Below are 17162 nucleotides of genomic sequence, written 5' to 3'. Positions count from 1 at the left end.
GCGCACTGGTTAAATGCGCCTGTAAGGAAGCAATGACCTTAAACAGAAGAGGAAGGTTAGTAGATACTGTATTTTTTTCATTTTTCATCACACATACAAATTGTTTGAATGATAGAAATACACTAATTGGCCTGAATGAAAGCGAGAGCCAAAAACATTAGGATGAATTAATATTGAAGTGTATAGTTAGCGAGCCCAATAAAACAGGAAGGAAAGGAATCATCACTTGTTAGTTCGACATGTCTGTGAGGAAAACAACAATTTCAAATTGTGAAAAAAAATTTCTACTAAAAAATCTATCAGAAGGGAATGTATGTGACTCTGGTTATTATTCTGAACCTAAATTAATTCTTGAAGTTTTTAGAGGCTAGATGGCAGAACCTTCAATGAATTCAGAAAAGTTAACCTAGAATTTGGCAAGGATTGGGGGTGCTGTTATGTTTCTTTAGGGAAAACTAAGTAAGTTGTGAACTTTCATTACTATTTCCGAACTTGAAGATAATATAGAGTTTTAGCTCAAGTTTCTTGTGAAATTCAACAGCCAAAGTCATCTAGACCTAGTGAAGGCATTCTAATCATAAACATTGAACTTAACCCACTAGCTGATCCAAATTTTGAAGCTGGTAGATCTTCGGATTTGTCTGTTCAGTTGAACCGTCTCTTGGAAAAATGTTTGAAAGATTCCAAAGCCGTAGACTTGGAGTCACTGTGCATCAAAATGAATGAAAAGGTACTTACTTCGTTGATCCTTTCTTTTTTCAGTTCATAGTGATTTTCCAATGACAGTGGCGAGCTCTGAGGTAATTATCTTCGCTGATGATGCAACAATAATAGAAATAAATTTATCATCTGTCAAACCACAAGAAAAAATCAGAGAGAGTCAAAGTTCAATGACAGATTCACCTGTAATGACTATATTGGTTTTTCCTTGAGAAATATTGAAATTGAAATTAACTTGAATGTTGAATTTTTTTTGGGATACTTCTAGATTCAACTGTACCTGTGGATTATCATCTATCTATGTAGAGTAACTTTATTATTCAGCAGGTCTGGCAAAAGTCATGTTTTTTTTTATCATTCTTATTTTTATTTGAATAAAATAAACTATTTTTCAATTGAATTATACAAAAATTCCGATTCTGTGTTTTTCTAATGTTTTTTTATATATAATTTTTGTGGCTTTTAATTATTTTTTTAGTGTTGCAATATAAATTATCTTTAGTTTATTAATTCTGAAGTCTGATGGAGAAATGTAAAATAATTAGTTGTAAAATGTATTTGATTTAATTATTTGAAACCATTTTAATTTTTTTCTTTGTTATATAATCCTATATCATTCTTCAATACGATTCTTCCATCTATCAGGTAAATCCTGAACAGACAGACTATTTTTGATTTATATAGCTGCGAAAGTGTAAGGCATCAATAGAGTAATCTATTTTCAATTTCTATTTTAGGTTTGGGTCATTCGGGTGGATATAAATGTTCTGAATCATGAAGGAAACATTCTCGACTGTGCTTCAATAGCAGCACTTGCAGCATTAACACATTTTCGTAGGCCTGATGTTACCTGTGATGGGGAAGAATTCACAATTCATAGTCTCAAGCAACGAGATCCTATACCTACTGTCATTCACCACTATCCTGTTTGTGTTACATATTCTATATTCAGTGGAGGGTAAATATGAAGATTATGACAATAATATTTATTCGATCAAAATGATAAATATACAAAAAAATTTACAATATTGAATTAAATGAATTCAGGAATAAAAACCTTTATGATCCCACAAAAATTACTTTACAAAAGGATCAAGTAAGTACATTCAAAATGATATTAACCAAGTCCATAAAACATAAGATAGGATTAAAATTTGTTGAATTCAGCTACCCCTTCAGGATGATATTCTAACGGAATATTATTTAACGGATAAACTACTGAGTAAGATACGGATATCTCGAAAAATGAAGAACGATGAGCATGTATCTATCATTTATGTTCCTCAGTGATCTGTTCGAACTATTTTTGTGATAAACATGTGATTCATGTGATAAACAAGGTCCATAAACAATGTCAGCATAGTAAGTATGCGTAGTCCAGTCATTTCAGGGGGTTTGCCTAGGAAAGTGGACCTACCCAGCTGTAAATTTGTATAAACTTTGTATTTTGGCATCATAAAGGTATTCCCAAAATTCACGTATGATTCGACGGCCGCAACTTCAAAAATTGGAGGTCAAACGTTAAAAATAATGACTTTTTACACGTTTTTTACCAATATCTCGTTTCCAATGGGTTTTATGTTGATTGTATTTATTATCAATATTGTAGAGAATTAAATTCTCTACAACTTTTGTTTCAAACATTTTTTCATACGTTGAATCGTTTTTGAGATAGAGGGCAGCGCGAGCGCAGATTGAATATTATTTGAAATAAACTGGTTGTCCCGATCGAAATCAGCTCATTTAAGGTTTATAAATTATTACTTAATAAATAACTATAAATAATTTTAATTTTTTATTAACAAATACAATATATTTAAATATTTTTTTTCAATAATTATTTATTTTCAATTAAGTATCTATCAATTTAATAACACTTACCTGCCCGTGTAGTCATAAATTTGTAGAGGGAAAAATATATATTACATTATAATTTAAATCTAATCTATAGTAGTTATTCTTTAATAAATAAAACTGAATAGAGAAGAAATAAAATTTCAAATAAAAATAATATTTTAATTAAGAAATCTCATATGATACATTTGTGAATGTCAAAATTAAAAAAACAGATAAAATAAAAGAATAATGAGTTTTAATTTTAATTTTCTTCTTCTTCATTGACGTCGACTTCTCGCAGCTGTAAAAATTCAAGGGCGTTATCATCTTAATTGTTATCTTCACCCAGATTCGTTTCCAATTCTTCCATGATTTCTGGATCAAAGGACCTATCTTCGTTAATATCGGTCTCATACGGTACAGCATTGAGACAAACTTGCCCATTACACTGGCCACAAGATAAAGAGCATTGCAACCCCGCTTTCCTGCATCCACATCTTGAACCACAACCACTTTTGCAGTTACAGAATATCATACTGAGTAACTCATCTGGATCAGGTGGTAAAATGGTCATGATAGGTTCTAGCAATCCGTTACGCATTGTCCAACCCCATTCCTGGGGTTCCAAATCATGTCCTAACCAAGTTTGAACTTGGTAATTAACACGATTAAAATGTTGGTGAGCTGCTCCACTTGTTGGTGGAATATTTGATAACTGCACAGGTTTGTCGAGCTTTGTTAGCTTGATATATTGTGCATAACGAAGATGATTGATAGTATCTACAGATTTTGGAGCATTATAAACAGCTAATAAAGTTTGCAATCCATTATCAAATAATATTTGAACCGCAGTTTTCTTCTTCAAATGCTGTGACAAGTTCATCCAAATTAGATAGTTTCTTGAATGTTCTTAAAAACGTTTCAGAGTTTAGAAATTTTAAACAAGATTTACAAAATTATTTTCTACTTAAAATGCAATTATCAGAAAAGATAATACAATTGAAGTATATCCCTTAATTACTTTTTGAAATACAGGAATAAATTGCATTATTGAATTTATAGATCGGTTGATTAATGAAAAAAATATTAAAATATAATGTATTTGTTAATAAAAAATGAAAATTATTTATAATTATTTATTAAGTAATAATTTATAAACCTTAAATGAGCTGTATTTGATCGGGACAACCAGTTGATTTCAAATAATATTTAATCTGCGTTCGCGCTGCCCTCTATCTCAAAAGCGATTCAACGTATGAAAAAATGTTTGGAACAAAAGTTGTAGAGAATTTAATTCTCTACAATATTGATAATCAATACAATTAGCATAAAACCCATTGGAAACGAGATATTGGCAAAAAACGTGCAAAAAGACGTTTTTTTTTTACTTTTGACCCCCAATTTTTGAAGTTGCGGCCGTCGAATCATATGTGAATTATGAGAATACTTTTATGATGCCAAAATACAAAGTTTATACAAATTTACAGCTGGGTATGTCAACTTTCCGAAATACAGGCCTAAATCGACCTAAAATGACTGAACAAGTGAGTGATATGGTAGTGCCCATATCTCGTTTAAGAAGGTAATAGTTTTTAAGGTTCCAGTAGGTTCTCTTAGGGTCAACACTAATGGCTCAGATAATTTGAGTAGCTGGTCAAAAATAAAACCAAGACATTTAGCTTCAGAGACAAAAGAAATGATCCGTTGTCAATACATAATGTTGTATTTGGTTTATAATCTGCATTTTGAACATTCCTTATATTATAGTCCTGAATAAGTCTTCATCTGAAATATAAAGATGAAAGCTGGACAAATAGGATGAAAATAATTCATTATTATATATTGAAGCAATGTTTTGAGTAAATATTTGTTATATGTATTCTCACATATAAACACATTTCAGAGAGTTTATATTGGCTGATCCAACTTTGCTGGAAGAGGGAGTGTCTGATGGGTTTTTGTCAATTGGGCTGAATGCTTACAAAGAATTATGTGGACTCCATTTGATTGGCAAAGCGGCTTTGAATCTTGATGTTATTATGAGTACAGCAGAAAAAGCTGCTGGTAGGGCATCTAATATTGTACAGCAAATCAAGGAGTCTGTTCAAGCAGACAATGAAAAAAGGTAAAAAATTCATATATGATGATCACCTTTTATCTATTGAAAGTGAAGATAAATTCCACTGCTCTGCATCACACTGCTATCATATAGAAAGTATCAACTTGGTTTAAATTGAAACAGATAATTAATAGAGAAATGAAAAATTTCGTATTCTAAAGAACACTTTATTGTGAGGTTTTCACTAGATAGTTGTACAAAAACGCAACACTTGTTTCGCCATACAATGGCTTCCTCGAGCGTGTCTTAATAACTAATTCTACACATTCAATGTTATATATATATATATATATATATATATATATATGATTATTATGGATTTTATATATATATATATATATATATATATATATATATATATATATATATATATATCCAAATATGCCAATGTCCTATAACTGACGTTATCACATCTTGAATATGGGTAGACCAGGTCCATGGCTTGCTTTTGTAGTTTTTTGGATAGAATGGAGTTTATATCTACCTTATAACCGTTATTAACCGCGATTTTATAATATCTACCTTATAACCGTTATTAACAGCGATTTGTTTGATCAGATTCAGCTCTTTCTGGAAATCCCTATCAGACAGTGCAATATTCAATAATCTGTGAAGCATACTATTGAATGCAGCAACTTTATGCTGGTAAGGGTGTGTGGAGGAATTAAGTATGATAATGTCTGTGTACGATGGTTTGTGGAAAAATTGCAAATTCATGTTTATTGTTATTTTTCGTAATGGTTAAGTCAAGGTAATTTATTGAATTTTTACCTCCCTCTCAGTGGTGAATTTTATTGACAGGTGGATGGAATTGGCAAATTCAATGAACTTGCCTAATTGCCTATCTGTACCAGTAAAACATTCTAAGATATCATCTGCGTATCTGTACCAGTACAAAAAACTGTTAGCTAACTGATTATTATGGATTTCATACTCTATGTTATCCATGAAAATTTCCGCCAGCAAGGGACTCAAAAGGTTCCCCATTATTAGTCCTTCACTGCATGAATAGAATTTTCCGTCAAACTGGAAATAATTTTGAGATAGACAAATGGTAAGTAAATCTACAATTCCCTGTTTTATCAGTGGATTCACGTGGTTTTTGTCTAAGAGACACTCAACTAGTCCATTTGTTTCAATTTATTTCCCAGTATTCCGCCAACTGGGTAAACGTAGCTTACAGAACGAATAATAATCTAAGTAAATTTATTAAAAACAATAAAGACAAAACTTTGTTGTCGGATATATCAGGAGTATATAAGATGACTTGTGGCTCTTGTCCAAAACTGTATATTGGCCAAACAGAAAGAACATTTTCCCAAAGAATTAAAGAGCATAGAAGTAGTTTGGTAAATAGAAAGACCAATTCCATATTTGCAAACCACCTTTTAGCAGAAGGACATGAGTTCAATCATGAATACGATGTGTTACATTTAGAAGAGAAGAGTTTGAAACTCAATCTTCTAGAATGTTTAGAAATCAAATGATTCAGGAATTCGGGTAATTTACTCAATTATCAGTTAGAACTGAATAACTGTCCGTTACTGAATATTTTTTCAAATGTGGAAAATGGAACATAAGCTCACGTGATTCAATTCATTAGAAACTTACGTAAAAAATCAGGTACTTCAAATTGTAGAATAAGGTGTATATATATATATATATATATATATATATATATATATATATATATATATATATATATATATATATATATATATATATATATATATATGATGTGTTGTTCTTCCGGGTGTTCATCCGTTGGGTACTATTCGATAGTCGACGTTTCGCCATCATCTCAGATGGCATTATCAAGACGAGTTACAAATCCTTGGGATGTTTAGTTGATAATGAACCATTGAAATTGATAATGAACCATCGCAGGTAGGAGAACCGCCAGAAGCCATTCACAACCCTCAGGTAGAAAAACAGGTAGGAGAACTACCAAAAGCCATCAACAACCGTCAGGTAGGAAAACAGGTAACAAATCCATACAACTTACGCAAGCGAAACCATATAAAAACACCACAAGAAGAACCTAACATCAGTTACACCTCTCGAAGCGAAGCAGTAACTCGTCTTGATAATGCCATCTGAGATGATGGCGAAACGTCGACTATCGAATAGTACCCAACGGATGAACACCCGGAAGAACAACACATCATATTCCACCATCCGTGAAAACCTACATTGTAATATTTCACACCTCTACGGGGAGGAGACATTGAGAAATTTCAAACATTTTGAAAAGCTCCGATCAAAAACATCAACACTCGCTTGCGACATCATCTTTTTGATACGATGCAGAGACAACCATATAACACCAACATGCACGAGACTATCCTACCACCTGAAAACAAGAAGAAGTAGCGAGATCCTGAAAAAGGCAAGCTTGTCACTTCTAAGAGAACACATAAGAGAGAAGCGCAAAATTTTAGCAGCTACAGAGAAGGAAACATATCAACTACATATACAACTGAGCCAGACCCTGCACCCTTACATCTGGACCGAAATTGACAAAATCACCGCCTGGAGAACGACGACGAAACACACGTACTCAGTAGAGGTTTCAATTTTGCCATCACACCAAAAACAGTCCCAAATGAGGAAATAATCTCCAGTTTGGAAGCCACCTTACAAGACATGCCACCAGAGACCGCAGAGGATATACGACATGAAGTTGCACATGTCCTAAAAACACAAAAACCACCCAAATCCAACTTACCAAGGAAAGAAAGAGATGCCCTTCAGAACTTGAAAAATAACAAGAACATCATAATAACACCGGCAGACAAAGGCAATGCGACAGTAGTCATGAATACCACGGACTATCAAAAAAAGATGATGAACATCCTCCAAGACGGTTCTTATAAACCATCAGCCAGAGACCCGACGACATATTTAGAGAAAACCACAAAGGCCAAAATCCAGTCTTTCAAGCTAGGTCGGGAAATCGAGCAGAAAACCATACCTCGGGAAAAATCCAGCAAATGCCCGAAGTTGTATGGCCTTCCAAAAATTCACAAGACGGACGTTCCACTAAGACCAATAGTGAGTGCCATCAACTCACCGACACAAAATCTAGAGAAATACCTATCCAAAATCATGCAACCAAAGACGAAACTGGCAGAATCTTATGTGAGAAACTCAGAGCACTTGGTGGATATCATTAAAAATATCAAACTAAACGACACCGACATCCTTGCCAGCCTAGACATAAAATCCCTCTACTCGAGTATACCCATAAACGAAGCCCTAGCCACCATTAGAACAGATCATAGCTTTCCGCAACATATCACGGATCTAGCAGAGCACTGCCTTAAAAACACCTATTTTATATTTGACAACCAGATCTATAAACAGGTAGAGGGAGCTCCGATGGGTTCCTCCCTATCGCCCGTGATCGCAAACCTGTTCATGATGCACTTCGAGAAAGAAGCACTTAACAACGCCCGCCTCAAACCAACCCTGTGGAAAAGATATGTAGACGACATATTCATCATCTGGCCCCACGGAAAACAAGAACTAGACCGGTTTGTGACCTACCTGAACAACATCCATCCCCGCATCCAGTTCACTACCGAAAGAGAGGAGAACAGGCAGCTACCTTTCCTAGACCTACTCATAACACCAAACCAACTGGCAACTTGGGTTATACAGTTTACCGAAAACCCACACACACCAACCGCTACCTACAAGCAGCATCACACCACCACCCTACCCAGCTACAATCCGTAGCCAACACGTTAATATCCCGCAGTTTCCGCCTAACAGAACCAACAAACAGGGCAACAGAATTGGAGGAGACAACAACGGCTCTGCGATAAAATGGTTACGGACCAAAGATCATTCAAAAGGCCATCGACAGACAAAGAAGAACCAAAAAAACATCCCCTAGATCAAGAGAAGACTCTCCACACGACAGACAATCTGTGACACTACCTTATATCAAAGGTGTGACCGACAAAATCGGGAGAATACTAAGACGTAAAAACATTCGGACAACCTACAAACCACACAAAACGATATCCAGTTGGCTGCCGAGACCGAAAGAGAGAATCTCCCTAGAAAACCAAGGAGTATATAGCATCACATGCGAGGACTGTGGACAACAATATATCGGTCAGACCAACAGACGTATATCTGCCAGAACCCAGGAGCACAAAAACTCGATAAGAACAACTTACGCAAGCGAAACCATATAAAAACACCACAAGAAGAACCTAACATCAGTTACACCTCTCGAAGCGAAGCAGTAACTCGTCTTGATAATGCCATCTGAGATGATGGCGAAACGTCGACTATCGAATAGTACCCAACGGATGAACACCCGGAAGAACAACACATCATATTCTACCATCCGTGAAAACCTACATTGTAATATATATATATATATATATATATATATATATATATATATATATATATATATATATATATAGCATTGAATGTGTAGAATTAGTTACTAAGACATGCCCGAGGAAGCCATTGTATGGCGAAACACGTGTTGCGTTTTTGTAAAACTATCTAGTGAAAATCTCACAATAAAGTGTTTTTAGAATACGTTAGTTATGGATTTTCATCAAGTATCGGCCGATTCCATCATATAAATGAAAAATTTCATAAACTACAACTCAGGATTTGATCTCCACACAAACAAGTTTGTGAAGATCAAATTGTGAGTTGTAGTTTATGAAATTACTATGGATCTTCATCAAGTAATGGCCGAATCAATCAGAAAAAAAAAATAATTAAAACTTAGTTTGATAATAATTTATAACAACTAACTTTGATAAAACTAATTATTTACTTATCATTTCATATAAAAACACCTTTCTGAATTTAGGATCTTTTGAAATTGATATTAATGAAATTTATGAAATTGAATGAGGAATATTCAAGATGGGATTCACATATCAACTATCTGCAAAATATGTATCATAAACCTTAAGTTTAATCAATAACATTCATGATTTGTTGCAAAAAAATTAAGGAATAATGAATCGTTTTCCTCATATAGAAAAAAGTATATGATAATAAGAAATGCTGCTCTTGATTCAATACCTCACTACAAGATGGCGTCTTCGTGATGAAAAATTTCATTGTCGTTACTTACGCTTGTCCTTGAAGGACAGTTGAGTCCAGCGATGCATTTGAGATTCAATCTAACACCACTGATGAGACCTTTGGCGAGTCGAAACATCGCTACCTGTTGTTGAATCATAAATGTCTTGTTTGGGCTCTGGTTTCCATCTAGTATTATTATTGAGTCTTTCTTAGGTTAGAAAAAAAAGATACAGGCTTCCATAAAACTGTCTTGGAAGAAATTGAAAAACCTTTGGAGGATTTGAGTCTATACCTAAACCAGTGGAGCTCAAATAAAGGAAAGAAGAAAAAAAAGAAAAATAAAGATAAACGTAAAGAAAAAGAATACATTGAAGAAACTAAGGATTCTATTGCTGAAATTGAAGTTTTAGGTAAAATATATTAGAGAAAATTCCTGACATTTGTTGACATTCCTGACACAATGTTAATTTAGGGAGTGGTACGGCAGCTTTAGTTCCTAATGACTCAGAAAGCAATTCGAAATGGGAAGCATGCCAAAGTGAAGATGAGGATGAAGTTATGGTGGTGGAAATTCCAGCTCCTGTTGGTATGTATTGAAACTTTTGAAAATATTGACAAACAATTTTAGTTTATTATATATTAAACTCTAATTATGTTATGTGACCACTAACAAGGTTATCAGAAAATAAAAATTGAAAATTAAATAAAAATTATTGAAATAATCAGTACTGCTTTTCTAATGCAGAAGTTCACAAGAAAATAGCAAAGAAGTGAAAAATTATACTCACAATCGGTAAATAATCTATTGAAAACACTTTTTCCATTACCAGAACAAAAATGATGTCTTAAGACGTGTGTTTCGCAAACCAAGTTAGCATAATCAGAAGATGACTAAGCCTACGGTAAATAAGTCAACAAATTTATATGCAGATATGATTTATATTATGAAGTACATAAAATAATGTGAAGGTTTATCCCATTTCTCATAAAATTAAATTGAATATAAAAAGCTCATTTCAACGATAGATTGTGGAAACCAACTGACATTCTGTACAACTGCAAAGCACATTTCATCTACTTAACTCAATGGAGATACTATTGAACTCGTTTCATGGGAACGAAGAACAATAAAACTATTTATTGTATTAGTTTGAAAATGTTTATATAGGATGAAACTGAAATAACAAATAAAAGTGGTAAAAAAAAGACAGATGTCCTTGTAGATGTACATTATAGTATGTTAGTCATTACAACAAAAGCTACTGCGATAGCGGAACATGTCGTGGTATATTTTGAAAATAAAGTTTGTGAAGATCAAATCATAAGGTGTAGTTTATGAAAATAGGAAGTTTCAATTCCTATTTTACCTGTTTCATTTTTTTTTCATATAACTGAAAAATGTCCTTTTAGCTTCTTTGTAAAGAGATGCAAAATAAGGAGCAATTCTCAAATCAGAAACATCTTTAAGCCTGATCGGAATGTATCACTTCATTATCATCCCAAGAAGGAATTTTTGATGGCTCTGCGCCATCAATCCAACTGAATGAGAAGAAATAGAAACTGCCTGATAATCCTCAATATGTATTGAGTTCAGATGATCTGGTTCAAATCCGATTTCAATCAAACAAATATTTATCATTATTCAATATATTTACGCTGAGTAAAATAAAATAAATTTTGTCCTCTCGAATAGGTTATGTACTGAAAAATATGTAATGAAATTTTAAATTAATGAGCTGCTGTCGACCTCTTATTATTGGACTTATCTCTCCTAATTTGAAACTCATCAGCCTGACAGAGGTGGCATATTTCAGAAACGAATAATTAATCGAACAAACTGTTCTTATTTTTGAATATATTGAAAAAATTAAACCACTACATAAAAAAGGGGGCTTGAAAGTCTGGGGCGAGTGATTTATCACATTCAAATACTACGACCAAATGTAAACCACTGAAGAATATTCTTAATTTTATACTCAAACCTTTTTTAAATTCATCATTGGAAACCAATTGTATCAATACTTGATTCCACACGGTTTTTTAAACTATAATGGGATACCAATAATGTGAATACTATGACCACGCTTCCAAATTGAGAAAATATCCTGAGTTGATTAAAATAAAATTGAACTATAGACTTTATAAGAAAATGTACGGTAATTTTTTCATATCTATAGATCTACAGAAACTGGTGTTTCCACTTTTTTGTGACATTTACAGTTTTGTGAAACAAAGGTTGTAGATACTTATATTTTCAACAACTTTTGTATTCAACTTTTTTAACAGATCTAGTTTCAGTAGAAATAATGAAAAAGCGTTATCCACTTCTAAAATTCACTCAATTTGAAGCCTCGTACCGTTAATTTACTTTTTCTGTCATAAGCAAATTTTCTATCTGATCTAATTATTTTTATACTGTCATTAGTTTTTTCTATTCTTTAAGTTTCTAATAAGCTTCTACATTGGTTTGTCACTCTTAAATTACAATGAGTTAAAAACAAGCTCACCTTTTTTTTTCAGTTGAAACTGTGGATATTGCAAATACAGACAGCGAAGAGGAAGCTGTTGTGATTTTAAATGCTGATTCAAAAACTAAGAAGAAAAAGAAGAAGCTGAAAAATAAAACATCTCCAAAATAAATTTCAGTTGTATCATTGCAATTTTTTATTTTATGAAAAAATCAAACATGAAAAATGTAAAATATGTATTCTAATAAAAGAATAAAGTAGGCAAAGAAATTAATTGCCCTTGCTAATTTGTGTCATTATTGATGCCGTTTTTCTGGTCCAACTTGTTGGCATTTGTTTTCACAGTGTAGATAAAGAACGTCAAAACTTCTTTTTCTTTCACTGGAATAGTTTTGAAGTGCTTCATAAGAGTCTGAAAAAAAATTAACTGCATTTATACCTTTTGAAATTATGTTTTTAACATGTCATTAAAAATAACAAAGGATTATCATATCTTCGAAGATTGGTCACAATTCCGTAGGTTTTTCAATATTCATTTATTCAACTTGTTTGTCAATTTGAAGAACGAATCAAGTAAATTCAAAACAAGTGTGGACTGTCTACTTTATCTCCTGAAGACCCCAACTTTATTGGTGAAACGTTCGTTGAGAAGAGTGCTGCAGTTCTTGTTTTGGATTTAGTATAGTTCTACCTTTCAGAATCGAGTAAAAATTACCCATTAAAAAATCTGTGTTACCAACAAAAAACTAAATTGAAGCCAACTATTTTGAATTTTGTAGGCTATATAATATTCATAAAACAACCACCAGTATAACAAATGACTCAAACTCGTTTTGGAAATGATTGAATAACTTCAGGAAATCGAATTGCTGGTCAAATTCAATTAACTTAAAACAGTTACAGTTCTTGTGGTTTGGATACTGAGGATCTCTTTGCCAAATACTACCCATCAAGCTATTCAGCAAATATTAGCATATACAAATACTAGCCTTTACAGATCAAAATTTGGTAATAAATTGTCAATACCTTTTATACATATATCAGGTTGTTTCAAAAATTTTGTCCAATTTTATGAGTACTTTAAATTGTAATATTTCAGTAAATAGAAATAAGCGCCATTTGAATCAGTACACTTTAGCTAACGTCACACAAGGTAATTAACTCCATCAGCATAAAAATTGTACGTTCAGGACAAAGACAGTTTTTGTCAGGTCCTGATTGGCGAAGGTTCTACAGGTGAGAAAGTTATGGAAGTGCTTGAAGAAATGGTAATTGGTTGGCGAGAGGTCTGGAGGGTATGATGGGTGATGCAGAACTTCGATGTTCAATTCATTCAATTTTTGTGGGATGATTTGTGAAACATGCAGACGAGCAGGATCGAACCTTTTTTCTTGACCAGTACTGGCTGTTGCTTATGCCATTTTTGGTACATTTCGTCGATTTCCTCACAATAGGACTCAACTATGATGGCTTGGCATGGTTGCAGAAAGTTATAGTGAATCATCTCAGCCCCTGACCACCATACAGTAACCATGTCTTTTTTTGTGAGTTTTCGCCTTTGGGAAGTGCCTGGGTGGATCATCGGTGTCCAACTACTGTCCTGAACGTGTTGTTGTCGTAGAAGAAGGATCCACTTTTCATCACACGTGACAATACAATCCAAAAAGGAATTGATTTGGTTGCACAGAAGCAAAGAACAGACTTTGAAACCTGACAATTTTGTTTGATCATTTAAATCGTGTGGCATCTGCTTTTCAACTCTTTCAATACGTTTAAAACCATCAGCTGACGCCCAGTTCTTCCGCCATCCCACACACTGTTTGTGATGGGTCAGTCCCTACCAGGGTCCTCCAATCCTCGTCCATACATACACATACAAATTAATAACCTGTCACTTTCAATTTTGCTATTATTCATTTATCCTCAATAAAAGTTGAGTTATTTTTATCAAATAAATATAAATGTAACAATATATCACACTGTACAAAAAAATTCACAAAAGGAGACTGACATTCAATGATAAATAGTGATGAATGAATACATATCCAACATTCAATAAACATAAGTCAAAAGTGTGGAGGTCTATTCGACTCTCCACCATAACCTGCAAGTATTCATTGTGGTTTTCAATAAAAATAGTCACGTAAATTAATCTGTTTCCACAAAGTCTGTGGAGAGCATCTTTTCTTTCGCTAAATTTGATTAGCATGTTATAATATAATGTGTATATTTCAGAATTTCAAAACTGAACTTGTCTACTGAACTTCATTCTACCACAAAATTTAAGCTTCCACAAAAAAGATTTGTCATCAACTGAAATTTGAATAAAATACTTACATCAGCCAATTGTGCTTTATTCAGTCCTTGTCTCATTGGAACCTTATAGTGCCTCTTGTACCTTCTCAAAGTATTGACTTGGAGTTGGTAGAGATCAACTTCTGGAACATCCGTGTCTGTCTCGTTTGAGTCATCCTCAGAGTCTTTTCGTCGCCTTTTGTTTCTGGCACACTGAATGATCATTTTGTGGTAATCACAGATATAATTGTGTCTTGCCTAAAAAGTTATTCAAGGATAAATGAAAGTTGTCTGTAATATCATTAGAAAACGAAGCTTTGAAAATTTGCTCACATTTGAAAATGGCTACAAGTACAATATTTTGAGTACATTATTTGTATATGTTTTTTGGAAAGAAAGGTTGAGGCTTTCTACTTCTCCATCTTGATACAAAAAATGTGGTAATCTTCAAAAGAGAGGAAGGAAGCAATCAATTTCAAAAATTAACTCTATACAAAGATGTGTAGGTTATGCAAAGAAACAACTTTCATACACATTGAATTGCACAAAAGAAAAATACTTGTACAGCTCGTCAAATGTAGGAAGAGATTTCCGAATTCCATAATGACCCTGTCCACTAGATCTGTGTTCGTTACAAGACAGTGAGAGAGACAGATGTCTTGTATCTTCCTAGATTTGACAAGCTGTATATGTTTATATTTTTCAACAAAAATGTGCTCTTCTGTCTCACTTCTAGTTTACATAAAATCAAGTATTCCTTCACAACTAAAAGAATATATCTTGCAATAGATTGACAGTTTTGTAGTTTCACATATTTTTATTTTGTTTGTTTTGTTTTTTTTTGTTTACTTTTATTTGTTGCATTATTCTTAATTTTTTTTAATTGTATGTCACATTGTCCCTACTATAAACATGTAATGTTTCTTGGGATTAATAAATAAATTCATTAGCTTTTTTTATGGTTAATAAAAAACTTTTGAAATGTTAGCAACCAACAATCTTTGAATAAACAGTTTGACTATTTTTTTGTAAGTCATGCTGAGAAAAGGCAAATTCACGAGGTCGAGAATCCAGTGGTCAAGTAGATGATTTTCAGATTCCATTCTAAGAATCACATATCGAGAGATGAGGCTTTGTTTAAGGCTTTCATTCGTAAAGGAACCGATTGTTGGTGAAAAAGCTGGCTGCTGATTATTAATCGTTAGTAATCCTATCTCTTGATCAAAACAAAATTTTCTTAAAATTCTATATTCTTGATGTAGCCAGATACATTTTTAACCGGAAAAGATGAAGAAGACAAGACACTCAGCTCAGCTGTATAACTATATGGATGATGATTTCAAAAACTCTTTATGAATTATATCATGCACAAGACTAACTGCAAAATACTGATTACTTAGTTTCGAAAGAGGGATAAGGTCATTATAGATTGAGACCGAGAAGCCGTTTTTGACTCACAAAATCTACAAAGATAAAGGGACACTTATTTGTCCAACAAACTCAATTTTCATTCAAGGCAAGGAAGTCATTGAATATTTAAAAATTCATCTAAGAATTGGTGCAAACTGCGGTGTAAAATGAACCTAATGAATTTACTTTCCCCACACACTAAAACTGTCACAAACTTATTCTCAGCGAATGGTTCGCCAACTAAATTTTCATCATCTGGAGATAATTTCCAATAATAACTTGCTTTCAAAATTCACAATAGATTGAAAATATTGAATACTTACGTTATTGTCTATTCCTAAATTCAATCGCCTTTGCGTTACCGTTTTCTGAATTCGTTTGCTGTATGATGCGTTTCCAGCTGGTTTTGAACAACGATCGCCGTTTTCAATCAAGCAACAAATTTGATCACTAGGGTCCCTTGAATCCTCTTCACCGGTACTGAAACCGTTCATTTGTGATTCCACTATGTTAAACGATTTCAATAATTAGTTGTTGTCACTACATTTTCCTCTTTATTGCCTTTGTGCATAAAACCCTTGTACCCGCGGTACTGTTTACTTGTTTTCATTAACTCGAAACTTAAACATAAACTTCTTACACTTTACTACGTATTTTTGTTATGACTAATGACATGACAAATGCACAGAATTGACAGAATAAAGACTTCTTCTTCTTCTTCTTCTTACTCGATGACATACTCAGAGCAAGAACGAACATATGTTTCCTTGATGGTATGTTCGTTTGTAACTTGATTTATGATTTAGAGTGTAATCAAAACTATTGCGGCCTGCACACATGGAACCTGGTTCGCCGAACTTGATTCGTCACTACTTACACACAGTGTAGGGGAATGTGAACAATCAACAACGGTTCGTTATTTCACTAGTTTCATTTTAGCAGTTGGGATGATTTCTTCGAAGATTGTAGCTGCTCTTGCTGTATCAGATTAGTTTGGAGGTTTTACAAGAAAGACGAAGGAAAGATCACAATGGACCAAGCAGTGGCTTCGTGAGAGAGATAGAAGTGTTCTCACCTCAATCTCTTATATCACCTTAGGGAGAACAGAGCGAAAGATTAAACTAATTATTCAAAAATTAAATGAGGCGATGAATGAAATGAGGTTATAGTACCATAATCGTGGTTTGTAAACATTTTTCTCCGCCGCACCGGATTTCATTGACAACTTCACTTTTCTAAATTCC

The 17162-nt window shown here is 33.3% G+C and overlaps 2 protein-coding genes across 2 annotated transcripts; one reads left to right on the top strand and one right to left on the bottom strand.

Annotated features, from left to right (window-relative positions):
• Nucleotides 1-35: 35 nt before the first annotated feature.
• Nucleotides 36-12500, top strand: Rrp45 (exosome complex component Rrp45). Its single transcript, XM_023158432.2, has 8 exons — nt 36-311; nt 365-459; nt 508-730; nt 1458-1678; nt 4460-4681; nt 9959-10155; nt 10218-10331; nt 12266-12500. Exons 1-8 carry the CDS (start codon nt 240-242, stop codon nt 12382-12384), a joined length of 1263 nt encoding a protein of 420 aa, XP_023014200.2. The 5' UTR covers nt 36-239; the 3' UTR covers nt 12385-12500.
• Nucleotides 12382-16597, bottom strand: Sap30 (SIN3-associated polypeptide 30). The gene is made up of 3 exons (XM_023158444.2): nt 16242-16597; nt 14551-14766; nt 12382-12625 (listed from the first exon to the last, which is right to left on the bottom strand). Exons 1-3 carry the CDS (start codon nt 16410-16412, stop codon nt 12497-12499), a joined length of 516 nt encoding a protein of 171 aa, XP_023014212.1. The 5' UTR covers nt 16413-16597; the 3' UTR covers nt 12382-12496.
• Between the last annotated feature and the right edge of the window lie 565 nt (nt 16598-17162).

The sequence above is a fragment of the Leptinotarsa decemlineata genome, unplaced genomic scaffold (genome assembly GCF_025532065.1).
Source record: "Leptinotarsa decemlineata unplaced genomic scaffold, Ldec_3_MD MMD2_tig00026336_RagTag_RagTag, whole genome shotgun sequence".
In the NCBI taxonomy this organism is placed as follows: Eukaryota; Metazoa; Arthropoda; class Insecta; order Coleoptera; family Chrysomelidae; genus Leptinotarsa; species Leptinotarsa decemlineata.
The sequence above is the reverse complement of the archived record's forward strand: the minus strand, read 5'-3'. Positions and strand labels throughout refer to the sequence as shown.